The 19,854-nt window shown below is 40.8% G+C and overlaps 1 protein-coding gene across 1 annotated transcript in view; it reads left to right on the forward strand.

Annotated features, from left to right (window-relative positions):
* The first annotated feature begins 18,511 nt into the window (after nucleotides 1-18,511).
* Nucleotides 18,512-19,854, forward strand: part of LOC121962833 (phosphatidylinositol 3-kinase regulatory subunit alpha-like) — a 213,303-nt gene continuing 211,960 nt past the window's right edge. Inside the window, exon 1 of the mRNA XM_042513146.1 lies at nucleotides 18,512-18,857. Coding sequence (XP_042369080.1) covers nucleotides 18,512-18,857 — 346 coding nt within the window. The remainder of the gene's footprint in view (nucleotides 18,858-19,854) is intronic.

The raw sequence follows: 19,854 nt of genomic DNA on the forward strand, positions 1-19,854 counted from the left end.
TAGCCCTGGCTCTTGTACTGATTTTCGTTCAGGATACTTGGACCCTTGGGGCTATCTAACAGAACAACCTGTGTTTCCACCAGTTTTGCATGGAACTGTTGTAATCAAGTATATGAAAATGACAGAAGGCATTGTACAGTGCACAAAAGAAGTTAATAGTTTAAGCAAAATAGTGGATTACATTGATTACCTACAAACTTTTGTTCTGTTATTACAGATATTTATTTTTACCCAAATAAACAGGCATGAACCAACTACCAATGAGACCAATGCATGCTCATTTTTTGTCTGACCATTTCTCACTTCTCCATTGTTGCTTTCTCCATTCTCTTTTTCCAACCTGTAGATTATGACACACCAACCGATGTCACAGTTTGCACTTCAGGTCAAGAAAAAACAACATCAATTCAGAGAGAGCCCCACTGTGCAGGAAAAAGACCACTGAGTGAGTATCTTTGTCACGCAACACCATGTTTTGGCCAGCAAAGTAATAGCTTTAGGCTAGTGTGGGGATAAACTGTGATGTTGGTGTTTGCATCAGAAGCATGTGCAATGCACATTAAAGTTGATGAATTTTCCCTGTAAGGGTTCGTTGCAGACACCAAAGTACCATTGGCTCCTCATGAAGTAGAAATCTGTACATGGCCTACTTCATGTTTTATAACACCTAAAACAATGAATAAAAGATGAGAAGGAGAATATAGAGTTAAGTGTTTCTCTATGAAATGCAGTGGAGTAGAAGCATAAATGGACATACTTCAGAAAAAATATCTCAACTTTAGTTTCCTGAGTAGATGAACTCAGTGCATTTTCCACTACAGTGTGGAGCTGCAGCAGAGACAGGTTTTGTTGGGATAACACTCTTGATCATGTCATCAGACGCAGACTCCCTGCATGCTGCCGGAGGGAAACTCAACCTATAGAAAGAGGATGCTACAAACAGCTCCAGTGCCCATAAAGTTTTGATGAACCTTATGAGGTTTCACTTGTCAGATTTGGACCGCAAGGGAAACTCACATACAGAAGGAGATCTTACTTTGTCACAGTTAATTCCCTGTTATTTCAAGTGAAGAGTGCTGCTATCAGAAGGAGAGAATACTGTGAAATATAGATGGTGTGTACATACCAAATGTGTTTTTCTTACACTAATTACATGGTGTACATGCCTCCCTGCTCCGAGCCCCCAAACACTTTTCAAGTTGCCTTGAGCCTTTTCTTGTCACATTGAGCAGAGATAAGAGCATCAGCGCCGCTGCTTTTCTCTAAGTGCATCCCTGTTATCTTTCTCGTCCATATGTACAGAGTGTTTACTCTGCAGTGCATGGAGCTGGAATGTAAAATATCCTCTGCCATTACTGTAAAATATTCCAGACATTAATGCATTCTCTCTCTTGTTTACCCTTCTCTGAGAAACTAAATTAAGGTCAACCGCTCTGACAGGTCTGTTCAAAGAGAGAAGCATCGAGCGAGAAAGTGTGAGTGTGTGCGTGTGTTTGCTTGAAACTCTGATTAAGAAAACTGGAGTGGCAGGTAAAGAGGTAAGGGTAAAGGGTAAAGGTAAAGAAATTGTCTTAGTTCATTTGAAGATTACAGTTATTAATTGAAAAAGTCTAACAGAAAATATATGTATTATTTTGACAAATGTCAATTTTTTAAACATTAAGGGAAGCAAGAGAGGGAGGTATTCTTTTGCTTCTGCTGTTGATGTTCCAATGTGTGGCTACTGTGATATCCACAAAAGCTCATGATGGTATTTCGCTGCACATGGCACCAAATGCCAGGACGGCAACAAAAGTGCATGCTGGCACTGATGGTTTGGATTAGGGGAAGGAGGCACATGGCAAGGTGTAGAATAAAAAACATCACATTCAGACGGGAAGCGAACACTGAACTTCTGCATGAAAAGCCGGGGTTTGTCAGACCCACCCACCGTCCCTCCTGCCTGGCCTTATACTTGCTCCTTATATCCTGTCATTATCAGTCGGACCCAATCCCAAGTGACGCTTTCAGTGTATCATGCTGCCTTGGCAAGTGCCGTCCGACCAACCGCTGGTATATAATGACACAGTGAATGTCAGGCCTTGTTCCCAGCTGACAACATGTAGACTCGAAAGGTGGCTTTTGCAACGGGATCTTACACTGGTAGCACTGCAAAAGTGAGTAATTGACGACTTTGGATTGAGAATGGGCTGGATCATCCCATCAGAGTCATGTTAACTTGAATCTTCACTCTCCTTTTAGCTCTGGTTAACTCCATCAACACATGCGTTTTATCTGGTAGCCTTGTCTCCTTAAACTTTGACGTCTCTCTTTCAGTGGGAGCAGACCTGCTGTTACACTGGATATAAACAGCCTGTTTTGATCCCGCAGATGCTGCGAAGACATTAAGTGTGGGAGAATCATCAGCTTGTCTCTGACTTAACCTCATTTGGCTTTGACATTAGCTTGGTTTAAAAAAGGGTTAATGCATATTTTATGCTGTTTCTGTTTTTTAAAGTATAGCCTTAATCATAAAAGGTGCTGCAACTTCAACCTTAAATGTGAGACGTGTAGGTGCAACGCAAACAGGGATTTAAGATGATGCTGCAGCAGGTTTTGTATTTCAGTCACAGCTTTAAAGCCACTAAGTTTCTCTTGTCTGTTTAGGCAGTCTGTAAATCTGTCCACTGGAGACAAATCTGTTTATCCCTCTGATTCATCTGTCCGTTGCTCCTTGTCTGTCCTGTTATCTTTCACTTAAAAGTAAGCCTATATACAGCATATACTATGTACTTTATGAAAGCTTATTCTTTATAGTTTACATGATTAGGACTGTGCATACTCTCCTGTCAGGCTCTGACCCCTGCCCAGTTGGCATGACAAGACCAAATATGTCAAAAGTCCATAAAGTCTGTCCTTCTTTGCTCAGATATACAGGATGAAAAGTGTGTAAAATGTTTACAAGTGTGAAATATGATTTGTTTAAGTGACATTTAGAATGTGTTAGAAAGTCATGAGTGCTTGTTCTTGCAAGCAGCCTGGACATGTCACAAGTCCTTTCACGCCTCCTGAATGTGTTGATGACTCATCAAAGAAGGATTTCAGTCCTACAACAGTCTATGTTTTAATGATTTGAGTCCTAAAACAGTCCATGTTTTAATGATTTCAATCCTAAAACAGTCCATGTTTTAATGATTTCAATCCTGAAACAGTCTTTTGTAGTGAAACAAACAGCAGCGTTCCCCTCTCTGTCCTCTGTCCTTTCACTTATGTGAGAATGACATCGTTAGTGGAAGACAGCCTGGTCCCCTCGCCCCCCGCAGTGTAGCAGTGGACATTTTGTGTCTTGTGTTTCACCTCTCAAAATATATTCAAGTTACACTTACCTCAGTAGGGCTGTTGACTTTAACATCACCCAAAAATAAACCAGTAACTTAGTAAAGATGCAAATACAATGCTGTCTAACATTTATGGCGCCATAGGGCCCCAGCAAAGTCCCCCCTTTATACCCCTGCTGCACTCTTACACAGAACCAAACGATGGCGGCATCATTCTGCTCCAGTGTGTGCTTATACACTGTATCGCAGCATCCCGCAATCAAAGGAGGCATGACGGCCGTGATGTTTAACACATGAGCGTCTGCCTCTAGCGTGATATGATATATCCATATATACAAATATTTACCTTCTCTTTTGTATGGGAGCTGGCCTGCTCGGAGGGTAAGGAGCTCCTGAACCTCACTGTTTTCCCAGTTTGCAGACATTTATTGCCACTGTTCCTCTTTTTTGAATTAGCTGCTATACTAACAGCTGCTTTTTAAATCTCCCGCAGTGATCACACCCATAAACAAGTTATCAAACGTCACACCCGTGCCACCCATGGTCATGACTTTCCAGCTTTACGTTTTACTTAGACCTCAATTTGGGGCTGTTACTACCTCTTTTCCCGGCAACCACACTTTTCCTACATGCTTGGCACACAGGAGTTTTAGTCCTAAATGTTACTCACTGGACCTCTAACTTCCATTCAGTTGTTTTCATATATGTTGTAGTTTGTATACTTGTATTGTTGTTCTGATTTTTCTCCTCGTCTCTCATATTTCAGCTTCTCTTGTTACTGAATATTTTGCTCATTATATTTTCAACTTTATATAGTATTCTATGGCTCTTCAGTTATATATTTCAACTAATGTTTTTTTAATTATGGTAAAACTGTACTTTTTATTACTCCTTTCTAACTGTTTATTTTTAGCTTATGACCGTATAAAGTATAAAGATGTTTCATATTGTGAGTTTAATATCTGACGAAGTGGCATGAGTAAAACTTTAAAGAACCTTTGAAAAACCCAATTGGGGCCAAGAAAAAAAGAATAAGTTAACTCAAGTAAAATCAAATGTAGAGAAAAATGTTCTCTCTTGTCCCTCCATCATCTGCCTCCTCCTCCTCCTCCTCCTCCTCCTCCTCCTCCTCCTCTCCATCCTCATCTCATCTTCTCCACCCTCTCATCACCTTCTTCCAGCTCTCCATCCATCTGTTCTTCTGTCCTCTTGTTCACCCTTTGCTCTCCACTTTTCCGTCTCTGTGGTGAATCAGAATAGGATCACACTCTGCACAAGCCCTTCACGCTGATGTTCAGGATTGATGAGCGAAGACGTGGATGTTGAGGAATGAAAATTGTGGTGTTGTTGGGAACCCGTGCCAATTTCAAGCAGCGCTTGCCACTCGTTTTTCCACTCGAATGCTCCTCACACGGTTGATGTTCTCCAGAGTTGGCTGGAGTTTGAGACCTAGCATCGTCGACCAAGTGTAGAGAACGCTTCACGCCTCTGGGAATACGGAGCAAAACCGCTCCATATTAAAATGAATAATCAAACATGTATATCCATACGTGGGGAAAATCGGTTTTCCTCCAGTTCAAGGATGTGTGAAGTTTCTGCGTGACGGTGGAGCTATACATCCTGTGCCTCCTAATACTTCAATCATGTTGTGTAAGTGGATCACCTGGAAGCAGCGATGATATGAAGAGACGTTTGCCTGCCTGTCTAATCTCATGTTACAGACATAGAGCATGGTTGGCATGATGAGCGGCGACGTCTCTGCTGTCAGGAGTCCAGCTCTGAGCAGATGTCTGCTCTGGTTTCTCCAGTTTTATATAAAAATCCATCCAAGTTGTTCTATAAAAAATAGCCTGAATAACTTGTGGTGTGTCTGTCACATGAAACGTGATGTGACTTAGAACTAAAAGGAAACCAAACACCCGCGCTGAATAAAATTAGTTTCTAGATACATGATACAAATGAAGGGCAACTTAAAGCAAAGATCTCTTTTAAGGAGTAGTATAGTATTTTGGGGAAAAGGCTTATTTGTTCTTCTGTCTGAGTGTTAAATGATAAAATCAATATTAATGTCATGTCAGTGTTGAAGGATCATTCTGCGGTTGTTTTATGTCATTGAACCTCAACAAATCCTACAAAATAAAAAAAAAGGTTGTTTAGCTTCTTTATTGTTTATTTAGCGTTGGTAGAAAGCCTGATATTTAATTGCTTTTGTGATGGGGTTTGTGCAGGTTTAATATTTAACATCCATTCTGCTATGGGTTTTTATTTATTTAATGCTAAAATGGATAATGATGCAGTTAATGGGAGTTTATTTTGCAGTCTAGATATGTTAGGAATTACTGGTTTAATTAATCTAAATTAATTTATGTGCATCTTTTGTCTATTTAAATGTAAAGAGAGAAATATTGGTGCAATGTCTGTTCTGAATTATTAGTATTAAAACTAGGTTGTATGATTTAATACATATTAAATATTAATTTATTTAAATAATTATAAATACAATAAGTTAAACAACAACAATTAATTAAATATACAGAATATTAAAAAATATTGTTAAAAGTATATTATGTGTTTTGTTGCATATGTGATAACTTAATATTTGAATATTTAGAAACTAATGTGTTGCATGCATAGTTAAATATGTGTATCAATGCATTTTAATTAATTATAAGCAATATTAATACATGTAGTCCAGATTGCATTATTAAATGCTTGAAATCGAAAGTAGATCATTCAATTGTTTGAAAGTCACTTAAATTGATCTTATTTTCCCAGACATTCTTAGATTTATTTATAATTCTAATTTATCTTCTTTTGAACATACAATCAAGAGTTTAATTAGTTTATTCAAGTGAATGCCAAGTCATACTTATATAATTAAGGTTAAAAAAGAAAAATAATAATAATAATAATCTTTTGTGCAGAATTGTTTAGATTTCGATGAATTGCAAGGTGTATTCATGATTCTGTTCAGTTTGCATCTCATGATTTTAAGATGGGAAAAAAAACTGAAATTATGAAATTTGAGACATTGGTTAAATACAGATTCTAATTACTTTTATTGTTTATGTTGTGGAAATAAAACACAGCATGTGCTGTACGAAAGTCTTATTCACTGATGTGTGTTTTTCTTCTCCCCCTCTTTATTCCAAGGTTTTCAACCTTTAAAATCTCCAATGAGTTAGTTTAAAAATTGTATTAATAAATTAAAAAAAGTGGAGGTGAGTTGTCCAAGCGTCCTCTGTACCTTCCCCGCCTCTCAAGTTCGGGCAAAAAATAGAAGAACTTGACACCCACTGAAGATGTAAATCTTTTAAAAAAGCTCAGAAATATCAACATGTTCTCATCCCAGTTCTTACTGCAGCTGTTTCTTACTCGTTCCTCTGTGATTCCACCAGAGATTTGCAATTATTTGATGAGTCTGGTGCTATGAAAACAGTGGCTACAGCTAAAAAAAAAAAAAAGGCTCCTGTTGTAATACCAGATTACCCTTTAATCATGTCTTTATGTCTCTGTGTGTCTATAAGTACACCTGCTATAAGGTGGACCCTCTGCACTCATAGCCTTCAGCTAAACACACTGATTAAACTCTGTTATCTTCCTGCCCCCCTGGACTGAGGTTTTCACACTAAACCAGGATTCTGTACTTTCACATACCTCTCTGCCCCTTCCTCCAAATGTACAAATTCAAAGTGTATGTGTGACTGTGATAAGGAAAACAAATGTTCCCTGCAGTAGTTTGTGGAGTAATTGAATTGACAACATGATGAGGTCTTATCTGGCGGGTTTCTCCAGGCGTGGCAGAGGAGGGACGTGCCGAGCGAGCTCAGGATGCAGGAAACGCTCCTGGGCCACCAATGAGCTCTTGACCTCTGTTGCTCACTGGAGCACATCCTAATACACAGCACGGAGAAGGGTTGTGTAAATGGAAGTGTGTGTGTGTATGTGTGGATCCGCAGGGCATTGATGCGTCTGTGAAGGCATCTCGTTATAGCTGCCACACGTGTGCCATGGCGAGGTTGCAACGTTCGCTCATATGTGAACACGTTTCCACATGCAGCCGGGATCAAAATAAGGGTCATGGCTAGGTGGCCAAGGCTACTCAGTGGCTGTCTCACACACACACACACACACACACACACACACACACTCTCTCTCTCACTCTCTCTCTCTCTCTCTCTCTCTCTCTCTCTCTCTCTCACTCTCTCAGTATGGTTATGTTAGCAAACTGTGACCATGTCAAGCTGCCATGGCAACAATAGTTTGATCTCGGCTGCAGATGTGCTTTAGATTTGACCACGCGTATTATGGTGAGAGGCAAACAAAACAGATTGATGGCGAGTGCTGGCTTGTAAATACACCAGAGATGGTTGGAGATCACGCAGAAATAGGAAACGCATTATTTGATTGATTCATGTATTTTGGCGTTTTGCTTTTATTTGAGAGTTGCAGCGTAGATAGAAACAGGATGTGTGAGACACAGGTATCTCGCGGGGAATCATATGGTTGCTGTCATAAGGCTGTAACTATGTTTGCCTATGCATCATCATTACAGTTATTAATATAGTCAGTTCCCTTTGCTGAGTGAAGTTTGTAAAAACTGAAGGTTGTTAAAACACACATGCGTTCAACAATTGGACAGGAACGACTGATTGGTCTTGCTGTCATCAGTATGAATGCAGAGCTCGCCCAAAACCCAGTGACCTAATTAAGGAACACGCAGCAGGAAATGCAGACATGTGCCTCTGTAGAGCCTCCAACTGCTGCTGAAAGATGTCTGAGTTTAGAGAGTTTTGTTACTTTTTTCTTTTTTTATTTGTTGGCATAACAGTGATGCCATTAGGCTACCCACTGCATAGCCAGCAGTAGCCCTGGTAACATATAATCGATTTTCAGTCCTAAATAGCTGACTAAAAATTCTTCTCAGTTATGTAACATTATGGATTACCCCATAGAAAGACATATCAAAATACACCATCCAGCAGTGAAACTCTCTGAAAGGCAGAAGGAATAGAACACAATAAGCTGACCACAAGAGAGGGTGACCATGTCAAAAAACTTATGCAGAGAGAAACATACTGGATTTTCAAACTGGATGCCATGAATTTCCCAAACCTGAACGAGGAAATTGATTCTAAACCCTTTTTGTAAACTCATTTTTCACTATTGTGTCTTTTTCTTTTTTTCTTTTTTCAATTAATTTACTGTATTTGCACTATCTACATTACTCCTACTACCAAAAAATTACCATGTCACATGATGTGACCACTAAACAAGTAAATACTGGGGCCCCCAGTAGCTTGATCAGTAGAGTGGGCGCCCCATGTACAGTTAGACTTAGTTCTGCAGGTTAGACTCTGACCTCGGCCCTTTCCTGCATGTCGTCCCCTCTCTTTCCCCCTTTCACACTTACTCTGTCCTATCAATTAAAGGCCAGAAAAGCCCTAATAATTTCTTAGTACCAAACAAACAAGGAAATACTTACCACTGTTTATATCCCAGCATACCTGTGTAAGATCACAACGCCCTGATGAAAGCCACTGTGCTGAAACATGTTGATGTTTTTTTTCCTATCCTTCTGTTCTTTCCTACTTCTGTGTATTTCGGATACAAGAGTGCCTGTGACTGCATCTAAAGACCACTCAACCACGTTTAGGTGAGCTGGTTCTTTTTGGCTTAATTATTTCTCCCTGAGCTCTTTGTGACTCCAAAGCACATTAAGATAAACACGTAAGAAGCATTGAAATGCATCTGCAGAAACTTCTGTCAGTCATTGAAATCTGATTTCCCTACCCATTCTCATTCTGAAATCATCAAACCTGCTGCTGCTTTTGGTGTAAGATCCTGATGCCAAACGCCACCTTTCGGGTCGGCATGATTTGCCGCTGGATGGCATCAGCTGAGAACGCGGCTGGACAGAACAGTTTGTGTTGTTATTATACGCTGCTGGACGGCTGCTGCTGCAGCAGCATGATATGCCGCAGGACGGCTAAGATTGAAAACTGCCGGTAATGGCATATAAGGAGTGCAAAGGTCCCTATATGGCAGGGAGGCGGGAGGGGGGTGGATCCAACAAACCCTGTACTTTCATGCAGGAGTCCAGTGTCCGCTTCTCATCTGAATGTGATGGTTTTTTTTCTACACCTTACCATGTGCCTCTTTTTTTGTGCCAGCATATATATATTTGTTGACATCCCAGCATTGGTTGATATATGATATGGTTGCCTAAACATAACCATGTGCAGCATAATCCCACCCAGTGCTTTTGTTGACATCACAGTAGCGGCATTCAGGAACGCCAACAGCAGATGCAGAAGGACACCTGGAACATAATATGTAGACTTGGAAATCCACTGCAAAGCGGTAATATGTGAGGTTTTGGATATTTTCTGATGATGCAGGATGACAAACACCAACATTGTCCAATAGACAAGTTACCTCTCAGTTGGCAGTACCTCATTTGTACTCCTCTTGGTTCGTTTGTAAAAACACAGTGTGGACAGGAACCATACGAGAACTAAAATTCAACAATATATCATTATCATCATGTACTAAGTGAACCGAACTAAAGGTGAAAGCACTCAAAAATGTTAAATATCCTTCTTTCCACCTGTATTTTTCCTGGAAAAGGAGACAGGCTTTTTGAAAGAACTCACAGGAAATTTCAAATCTAAATTTCCAGTATTCAACTATATATTCTGGACCTTCTCATACCTCAGGTAATATAGAGTTTTTTTCTGTCTTGTTATTCTGCATAAATGCAAACCCTGTATGAAACAGACAGTGAGCCACCATGAGGACAAACAGTGATCTGTCTGCCGTGATGTGTACTCTGTCCTGACAGCCTACAGCAAACACTCACTCACGCCTCCTTGGGAACACTGCTGTGTCTACACACACTCACACTATTTGCATGTGTGAATAATTGCACCCTCCCAGTGCGGGTAGAGATGCCTGTTTAATCTGACACATTTAATCTGGGACAACTAGCCTCCATCTCCTCTGGGAAGTCACACTCTCCTCTCATAGATACTGTCTTCCCTCTGATTGGCCGGTGGCTGCAGGAGAGGCAGACTCGAGAGCCACAAAGAAGACAATCATCCTTGTCTGACACTGAGACACAAGCATGACTAAACACCTGCATTATCCAGATTATATCTTCTCTATTTCCCAGCGAGTGCGTTATTGATTTCTGTCGCTTTACATTTTGCATACATGACAGCGTGTCAGGCTGAATGTCACATTACAGGAAAAGTTGATTTCAGTGTGAGAGCAGGGAGGATGAGGAGTGGACGATGCTGTTGTGACAGCCATTTTGATGCATTTTGTTTGATGCACGTAAATTAGATTGATGTATTTTGCATCTAAATTATTAAAAATAATAACTGACAAAATGGAATCAGAGGTGTCAAACACAGATGACAGGAATCACAGAGACACTATCCAATGATAGCTGTAAGTCTGATATCCATCAACAACTAGGTAAGGCATTTTTAAAAACATTTAGCACTGAGAATGGATTTTCTTTTTTTTTTTTTTTTTTTAATTTAGCTTAGGTGACGTACTTACAGCTTGAAATGGTAGGTCTGGGCGATAAATTGATTTTATCGATTAATTTTGAATTTATTGTTCAGGGTGATTTTTTAAAAAAAGAAAATCGCCTCCGCCACACATTACCAAAAAGACACGGTCTGGACATTCATTGGGAACTAGTTTTGGTTTTGCGCGGCAGATTTTGAACAAACCGCAGTCCTGCAAAGTTTATTTAAAGGCTGTTGTAACTAAAAGGCAGCAGTAAGACCACTTTGTTTCAACATCTCAAGCAGCTGCAGCAGCTGAGGGGGACAATGTGTCTCACGCTGAGATGCACAAGACCACGTCAGCCCAGGACAAGCCGGTAAAAAGCAGCCGACATTAGTGGAAGCATTTTCCCGCTGTGTCCCGTATGACAGGACAGCAACACGCTGCAAATCTGCTGTGTTTCCCTACAGTGTTAGCAAGACTAGAGACCCCCCCCCCGCCAGGCCTGAACGTTAACAAGGTTTTCGTGGGACGGCAAATTACTCTTTATTTTTCCGCTTAGGAGGTAGAAGCGAACTCGCCAACCCTCCCGATTTTCCATGCCCGTAATCTCCATGGAGGACCTGGGTTCATGTCTGCCCCAATGTACAAAAGAGGGAAATCCGAGAGAACATCCACCAGCAGCTGGTTAGAGAGTAAATACTGAAAATGCACAAAATAGTTATTGTTTTGTTTTTATGAAATGTGTCTGAATACAGACTGTGCGCATCAGGGGCAGATTTAGTGATTTGGGGGGGCTGGTGCTCCAGCCCAACTGCCTTGCTTTGATTTCAGTCATTCTCTAATGTGGAGTGATGATGGGCTGATGGCAGCTGAAGAAGTTATGCTGTTCTCTAAACCCTCAATGTAACTAATATAGAGTAAAAATATATAATTTTTACTGCTAAAATCAAAAGCAAAACTTGTTTTGAGTAATTTCTTTGTCATTTCTAGTTTGTTTTAAATTAGGGAAAAAATCAATTAAAATCGTAAATCGGAGATTGTATTTTATAGGCCATATCGCCCAGCCCTATGAAATGGTAATATTTTTTATATATTTTAAATAAAACGATAACATTCTAGCCACCCCCCTCCTCTGATTAATGAAATAAAGTCCCACGATACGTGGAAGCTTAGCGATGTACTGCTGTGGACGGGGCTGCAACAAAACATTCTAACCACCTAAAGATATCCATAGGCCTATTAGTGTAATGTATTTGTACACTATATTTGAATATTTTCTGCTCTTTAACAGCTGATGGAGGTGGTGGTAGAGTAGTGACTTTGCTGTTGTGTGGAGTAAAATAACTGTTTTTCTCAATAGAGTCTGGTGTTTTTGATTGAATGGCTTCAAATTCCCATCACTAAGGGCTGTCTTACAGCAAAGTAAGTAGTGAAAATATTCTAAATTTAGCATAAAATTAAACGGATGTTGTCTTTTTTAGGTAGCTTAAAACTAATCAATGAAGGCTGAGTTTGCTCAGCGCTGTTTGATTATATGCATGTGACAAGGCGGTTTTCTAACCCAAAGTTATTGTAAACGTGATTGTGATTGCGTCCATATCATAGACTGTATAAATGATATAGGTTTATTTAGCAACTAGCTAAATGGGGGCATATCTCCACCTGCCGTGGAAGAGTCGGTCATACTTCTGTCAATAAATGGCTTCATCCCCAGTGCTTGTATACTTGGATAAGGACAAGAGTCCAGTTCGATGTCCTAATTTGGTGACTAAACTGTGAATATAAACATATTGAGTTTATACACCCCCTTGTATCAGTTTTTCACATGAGTAGCATCAATAGTGGTAACCACACAGCGCTACTACCACCAGTGCGCTGCCTATTTGTTGCTGCACATACATTAACATGTTGTTTACATGTTGTTGTTGACTACGAGACTTTAAGAGTACTTTAGTATTTCACTTATCTGTGAGGTATCTCCCTTGTGCCTTCTGAATATCAGAGTATAAACAGACCTCAGGCCAGCTTCAGATTAATCCTCAGAGGGTTTTGTTTTTGTCTCCCCACGCACGCTTGCCTGATGATAATTTATACCGTGACTTTAAGTAGATTTATTTTTATTCAGGGAATGTTCACGTTCCTAGTAACATCAAAAGAGTTTAATCATGCACGCCTTGCTTGAAAAATATGAGATGAAAATAAGGCCTGTATCTGTATTCCTGTCATTCTCAAAACATACGGGTCAAATAAAAAAGGAAATCAGAACAGGCTCACTCAAAAAAGGGACCAGCAAAATCCATTGCTGCCACTTAAAAGTCTGATATCACTGAGGTTCATTAGTTTGTAATAATGTGATTAAACCTTTGAAGTCTACATCAACATTAGTTTTTTTGTGCTGCGTTCAGAAGCTTTTCGGAAGCACTCGGAAAACTAATCAATTTGGTGTGATTTCAGTGCAGTACAGTGATAGCCTACGCTCCCAGGCCTTTATTTCCTTCAGTGTTCGCTCAGTACATACAGAGTTTGGCAAAAAGGCATTTTCTAACTCTGCCCCTTCAACCTGGAACATGCTACAGCACGATGTGAAGCTGTCCAGCTTGATCCCACTAGATTTGAAACTTATTTTAATGGCACTGGAAAAAGCATCTTGGGAAACTTGTTCTTGTTTTTAGTATTTCACTTAAATGTTGTATGTACTGTATTGATAAATCTGTCTATCTGCAGCTAATTGTTGTTAAATTGTATGTTGTCCGAAACAGGTCTCTCTTGAGAATATGACCCTGTGTCTCAGTGAGATTATCTATATAAATAAAGGTTAAATTAAATAAGCAAATAAAAAAGGCAATGAGTAACTTGGTATAAGGTGACAAGAACATGACTGGAAAATTCTGAAAAAAAACCCAAAACAAACAAACTAAACCCCCCCAGTATTTTTAAAGAGTGAGCGGGAAAGAAAACTACTTTAAAAAAATCTTTTAAAAAAGGGAAAATGTCCAGAGAACTCTATTCGTAACACTTATTTCGTGTCATTTCCTTGCTTGCTCCTATTCTCTTTTTTGTTTTGTTGCTGATTTTCAGGTCATTTTCTTCTAACTTTTTAGTTATTTCTTGCTTATTTGGGGTAATTTCCTGTGAACTGGCTTATTGCCTTCTTTCCTTCTTTCCATGTTTTTTTTAAAAAAGAAATTAAGGCAATTAACTCAGGTTGCGAAGTGTAAATTTAACTGTAGGGAATAAGGGAATATGCTCTGCTAATTCAAGGACATGACAGGGCCTTGAGGTCATCATGTTACCTGGTCTCGAGGCCTATTTTGAACAGGGAGTTTGTTTTAGCAGTTATATTTTGACCCTTAGCATTTAAATTATGTACTTACGTGTTGCATATTCCTTAATCAATTTGGGTTTATTTAAATTAAATTACCTCACAGCAAACCTGGGGCCATGTATTAATGCACATTGTACAAACAATAGGAGGGGCAGGGGGCGAAACAAGAGCCCAGCAGATCAGTCTTGCCTCAGGGCCTCTGAGCAGGTTAACCCAGGCATGTATGCCCAAGTCTAATGCACTGATGCACACATTGAAAAATGTGTCATTGACCAATAATCCAATGGTGTGTGGTTAGAAATACTTTATCATTAACAATAAAGTTGACACATGACCTCACCCATCACCCCCTCTATTTAAAGGGGAACTTTGCGCATTGTCAAAATTTATTTATTTATGGTAGTCTAAGACAGTCCAAACATTGGTAAACATTTAAAACCACAAAACAAAGTGCTAAAATTCAAATTTTTGATGTCATAGGGTATGAAGTCTGGAGCTGTTCCAGACAATAAATGGTCAAAGATGTTCTAGATGACACCAAGAGCAGCCAGGGGCATGTTCAACGCGTTCTCATCCCAAGTCGTCACATATTGCCACTTTGCAGCAAACTTCCGCATCTACATATTATGCTCTAAGTATCTTTCTGCTGTTGACAGTCCGGGATGCCACAACTGTGATGTCAACACAAGCTGGGATAACACTGCATGGGGTTATGTTTAGGTAACAAAAGCACATGACAACCAATGCTGGAATGTCAACAAAAGAACATGTTGGCACGGAGGCTCGAGGTTAGGGGAAAGAGGCATATGGTAGAGTATGAATGAATGAATGAATGAATGAAAAATTAATTTCAGACATGTGAAAACAAGGTATAAAAAAAACCTCATGAACACCAAACTCCTTGATGAAAGTTGTGGGGTTTGTTGGACCCATCCACCATTCCTCCCGTCCTATCCTCCTTGCACTATTTATATAACATCGTTACCAGCAGTGTTTCAACCTGACACTGTTCTGTGGCCTAGTATGCACGCGCAACAGGTTCTGTCTGGCCACATTTTCAACTGACGCAGCCCTCTGCATATCATGCTGCCGTGGCAGGTGCCGTCCGGCTGCGTATAATAGCACCGCGACTGGTTCTGTCTGGCCACATTCTCAACTGATGGCGCCCATCTGTGTATCAGGCTGCATCGCCGCTAGATCTGTCCAGCTGTGTTCTCATTCGAAGCCATCTAGGGGCGTATCATGTGGACGTGAAAGGTAGCTTTTGGTGTTGAGATTGTACACTTAAAGCTGTGATAATTGTCGATTTAGGAATGAGAATGGGCTTGAATGTTTTGAGTATATGGGTACATTTTCTGTTTCAGAACTGAGAACACTAAATAAAAGAAAGCTCATTTAAATTTAAAAAAGAAAAACATTCTGTGGGTACACAAAATCAGGTTCCCATACATTGCCTATTGAGCATATCCAGACTTAGAGATATGGTTGTGGATTTTTGAAGTGGGGCTGTATGAGATACTTGTGTATAGTCAGTGTATTCCAGACAGTAGCCGGTGGTCGGCGTGCTCCCGGTTTGTAGAAACAGACAGGTGCACACCACACAGCTCAGCATTACTATGCTGTACAGGGGGGTTAAAATGTGTGTGTTTTAGCCAATTTAAAAAAGGCCTACTTAAAAAAAAAAACAAGTTTAAGTGGAAGCTATATGGAGAGGATTTTCACTGCTTTACCTTGCTGACACAGTCTTTTCCCATTGGCACTACATTTCTCACCCGCTTCATTTAAATCCCTCATGCCATTGTGACACTCGAAATACACTGGATTAAAAAATAAAATTGAATAATTTCTTTAAATAGAATTTGTCAATTGTCATGACAAAAATAAATAAACAAAATGAAATTAAATAACAGGCAGCATATGTTAATTTCCTTTTTAGTTTTGCTTTTAATTTTTGGGGATTTTTTTTTTTTTTTTTTTTTTACATATTTGTCCCCAGTCACACCAAAGAGTGTAGCCCTTACACTGTGTGCATTTAAGTCCCTTATGTCATGTGAGGCCCCAAAACATAGTATTGAAAATAACAATTTAAAAAAGTCTTTAAATAGAATGGTCATAACATGCCATGAAAAATTAAATAATGTAAATAACAGGAAGCACATATCAATAACCAATAAGAGTTATATATAAGACCAATACTGAAATCTGAGCATATATGTGGATTCAGCATGAGGGAAAAAATTAAAAGAAAATTAAATAAGTAAGAAATAAAGCTAAAGAAAGTAAATATATAAATTGTTCTGACAATCTGGAATTACTTAAGAAGTAGACCTTACCACCACTTTAAATCCGTTTTTTGTTGCATTATTTTGAAAGGTGCTGCAACATTTTTTTATATAAAAAATGATACATTGTTATCAGTCCAATAACAATCTAACAATCTCCACCAGTCTCATTCTTCCTTTGGATTTCCCCCTCAGTCTTACAAAAAGCATAATAAAGTTGTTTTTTGCCCTCCTGTCTGCTCTGAACACGCTGTACCTAAATGTTCTCTGCAGCTCCAAACTGGAGAGGCGCGCACCTGATGACACAGCAGTCTGCCGCTCTCTGTCTGCTGCTGCGTCATCAGCGCACCACGCAACTAACACTGCACTGCTCTCCCACCATACACCTCTTAAGTCTCATGCCTCCATCTTCTATTTTCTCTTATTTTAATTATTCATTTTGTTCCTAAAATGCGAGCCCATCAGAGCGCAGGGATCCATGCAGCGACTGTTTTCCAGGTCACACAGTTATTACATAATTCATCACCTCTCTGCAGCCTCTGGGCATCCAACACTCAACCTCGTGTAACATAATAACACCAACCCAAATTAAAAGTCACAAATGCTGCACAAAATACCGGGTCACGCGCTGTTTTTTGCTGCAGCTGCTGTGCGCTGCACCGACCCGTCCCGTCTCCGCCGCTGGCTGGCATAATTTGCAGACAGCAGGAGGGGGAGGAGGGGTTTACTGACATCAGCACTGCCGCTCACTCCAGCACCGAGCAGGCTGCCTGTCTGCTGGACCAGCCACGCCAAACATTTCTCCTGACGGGCTCCACGGATGTCTGGGCTCGCGCTGCGGGGTTCGGGTAGTGTGGAAGCGGACGGTTCGCGCACCGAGGCACCGAAGCTGGACAACGGCTTGTCCGGGCAGTTTGAGCGGTGAGTTTGCGGCGTGTTTGCGGGCAGACTGGCGCAGGGGCGAGTTTAGTCGGGCACGCTGTCTGTCTGAAGTTGATATTCGCCGCGTCACGCTTGGTGTAACTGATAGTCTGAGCGTCTTTCTGCCAGCATGCGCAGGTTTTCCACTGCATTTTTATTATATTATTGTCTAATTTTTATCATTTCTATTCACTTAATTTAAAGCTTTTATCATGCTCTGCCTTAAATGTATCATTGACATTCAAAGAATACTTTATAATTCAATGTTTTCTTTCATTTAATTCCTAATATTTCTATCAAAGTGTGTGACATTAACCCGAGAACTTCATTTTAAGTTTGCAGGAGCGTCTGTCTGCTTCAGGAGGCTGCACAGACAATAAAGGCGAAGCAGCAGAAGAGTGCACATAAGGACGCCCCGAATGAGAAGCCAAATTCTGCACTGCAGTGGATTTCCTCAGGTGTGTGTGGACGTGTGTGAGTGTGTTTAAGTGTGTGTCTGACTTTAGTAGACTCAATGGAGGACCCTTGTCATTAACATTGGGAGAACCTGTGGGAGCTTTGGGGCATCGTGTGGAGGTCGCCCCGTCCTCGAAAACTGTGCCATCCTTCAGCTTCAAGACCGTCCAGCCGACCCCCCCCCCAACTCCCTCTTTTTCTTTTCCCATCAGAGTAACAGTGAGTGGCTGGTTAGTCTGTCTGTTCATTCAGATCATACAGTCCTGCAGGCCTCAGACTGGAGAGCTGTGACTGACGGGTGGATTTTTGACGAGCTGCACGGATAGCTTACCCAATCTGCAGTAAAGACCGGCCGACTGTTTAATTCAGTTTCACTGAACTCTGAGGATTTTTGGATTAAGAAAGCTGAGCTTGCTCTCCATGGGGTTGTAAAACTAAAAAAAAAAGGTGTCACATTTCACCTCAGGGATCAGATTTGTATCATTTCCACTGTGTAATCCAACTCAGCACGACACAGCAAATCTCAGGCGTGATCACAGGTTTCCCAGGTTTTGATTCCAGTTTCACCTCAGGGATTTTTAAAGAAAAGAGTTTTCTGTATTTTTCAAGCCGTTGATTTCACTTTTAATGCAGTAAATCTCAGGCTATATTTTGGCTTCAGAACTGCCCTATAATCTCCCATTGCCATGGCATCTGACAGTTTCCAGTACCGGGCGCTCTTTGAGTACAAACGAGAGCGCGGGGATGACATCAGCCTCCAGCCAGGCGACCTGCTTACCGTCCCCAAGGCCTCGCTGATGGCAGTGGCGGGGCTGGACTACCAGGATGGAGACGAGCGGAGCCCCAAAGGCTGGCTGCACGGCACCAACGAGCGGACCAAGGAGAAGGGAGACTTTCCAGGGACTTTTGTGGAGTACGTCGGGGTGGTGAGGGTCAGCCCTCCTGCGACTAAATCTTGGACTAGGCCTGTACCGCCAACCCCAGGTGGGGCTCAGACCGCTGTGGGGGCTTCTGGAGCTGCTGCTGCTTCAGGTAAGTGCTGCCCACATGCACACAACAAAACACACCATGAGGATGTTTGGGTTCTCTTTTTGGATCTGTATGCTGGTTTATCTGTTGGATTGTAACCAACAGCAATCTGTTTTTCATGAAATGCACATAGCATTTTGTCTTTTTGGCTGTAAAAACTGATGTTAAACGTCATTGAGTGTCCAGTTCCGATGTGAGCTTTGAGTATGGTGTGCTTGGTGCTGTTTGCTTGCTTGATCAATCTGCGTACAAAACTGCTGTGTAACATGAACTTGAGTTAAAGATGTTCAAAAGGTTTGAAATGGAAAGTTTAGCTCGTCTCTTTCACTCTCAGTGGTGGCATCTGGGCCAATCAGAACTGGCCTTGGGGTTTCAGGGACCCAAGGTGTGATTTTGATTTGGTGGACATCCTCTGGATCTTGATCTTCTTTACACCTTTACAAATGCATCACATTCAATATGTTTACATGCACAGTTAATCGGCGCTATCATTCTAGCTGCATTAGGCCATTTAATCGGACTACTGTCCTTGTCCCAGTATACAAGCACTGGTGGAGAGTCCATTTATTAACAGAAGGAAGTCCAACTTCACGATGGCAGGTGGTGATATGCCTCCTTTCAGCTAGTTGCTATTGGACCTTCTTCCAGTTGACCTGTTACCTCACATAACCAACAAGTGGCAAACAGGTTGTGTTTGTAACAGTGAAAACATGGATAACTTTTCGGCACTGTACATTTTGTGTGTACTCTACCCTTTACTTTATAAATTTGTTGTTTTGTTTTCCCTCCTTCTATTGTTTTTCCCATCTTTCATCTATAAATTTTTGCTGTTCTGACTTCTGGGTCAAAGCCTGACGCAGCAACTAGGAGCACTTGCAGAACACCTAGGCTAGTTCAGGTTTGGTTGAGGCGAATACACTGAAGAGTAAATTGACCCCCATCCGCATTATTTAGGTGTGTTTGTCCGACTTTGGGAAATTGGACTCAGTATGATTTCAGT

The sequence above is a fragment of the Plectropomus leopardus genome, chromosome 3 (genome assembly GCF_008729295.1).
Source record: "Plectropomus leopardus isolate mb chromosome 3, YSFRI_Pleo_2.0, whole genome shotgun sequence".
Classification (NCBI taxonomy): Eukaryota; Metazoa; Chordata; class Actinopteri; order Perciformes; family Serranidae; genus Plectropomus; species Plectropomus leopardus.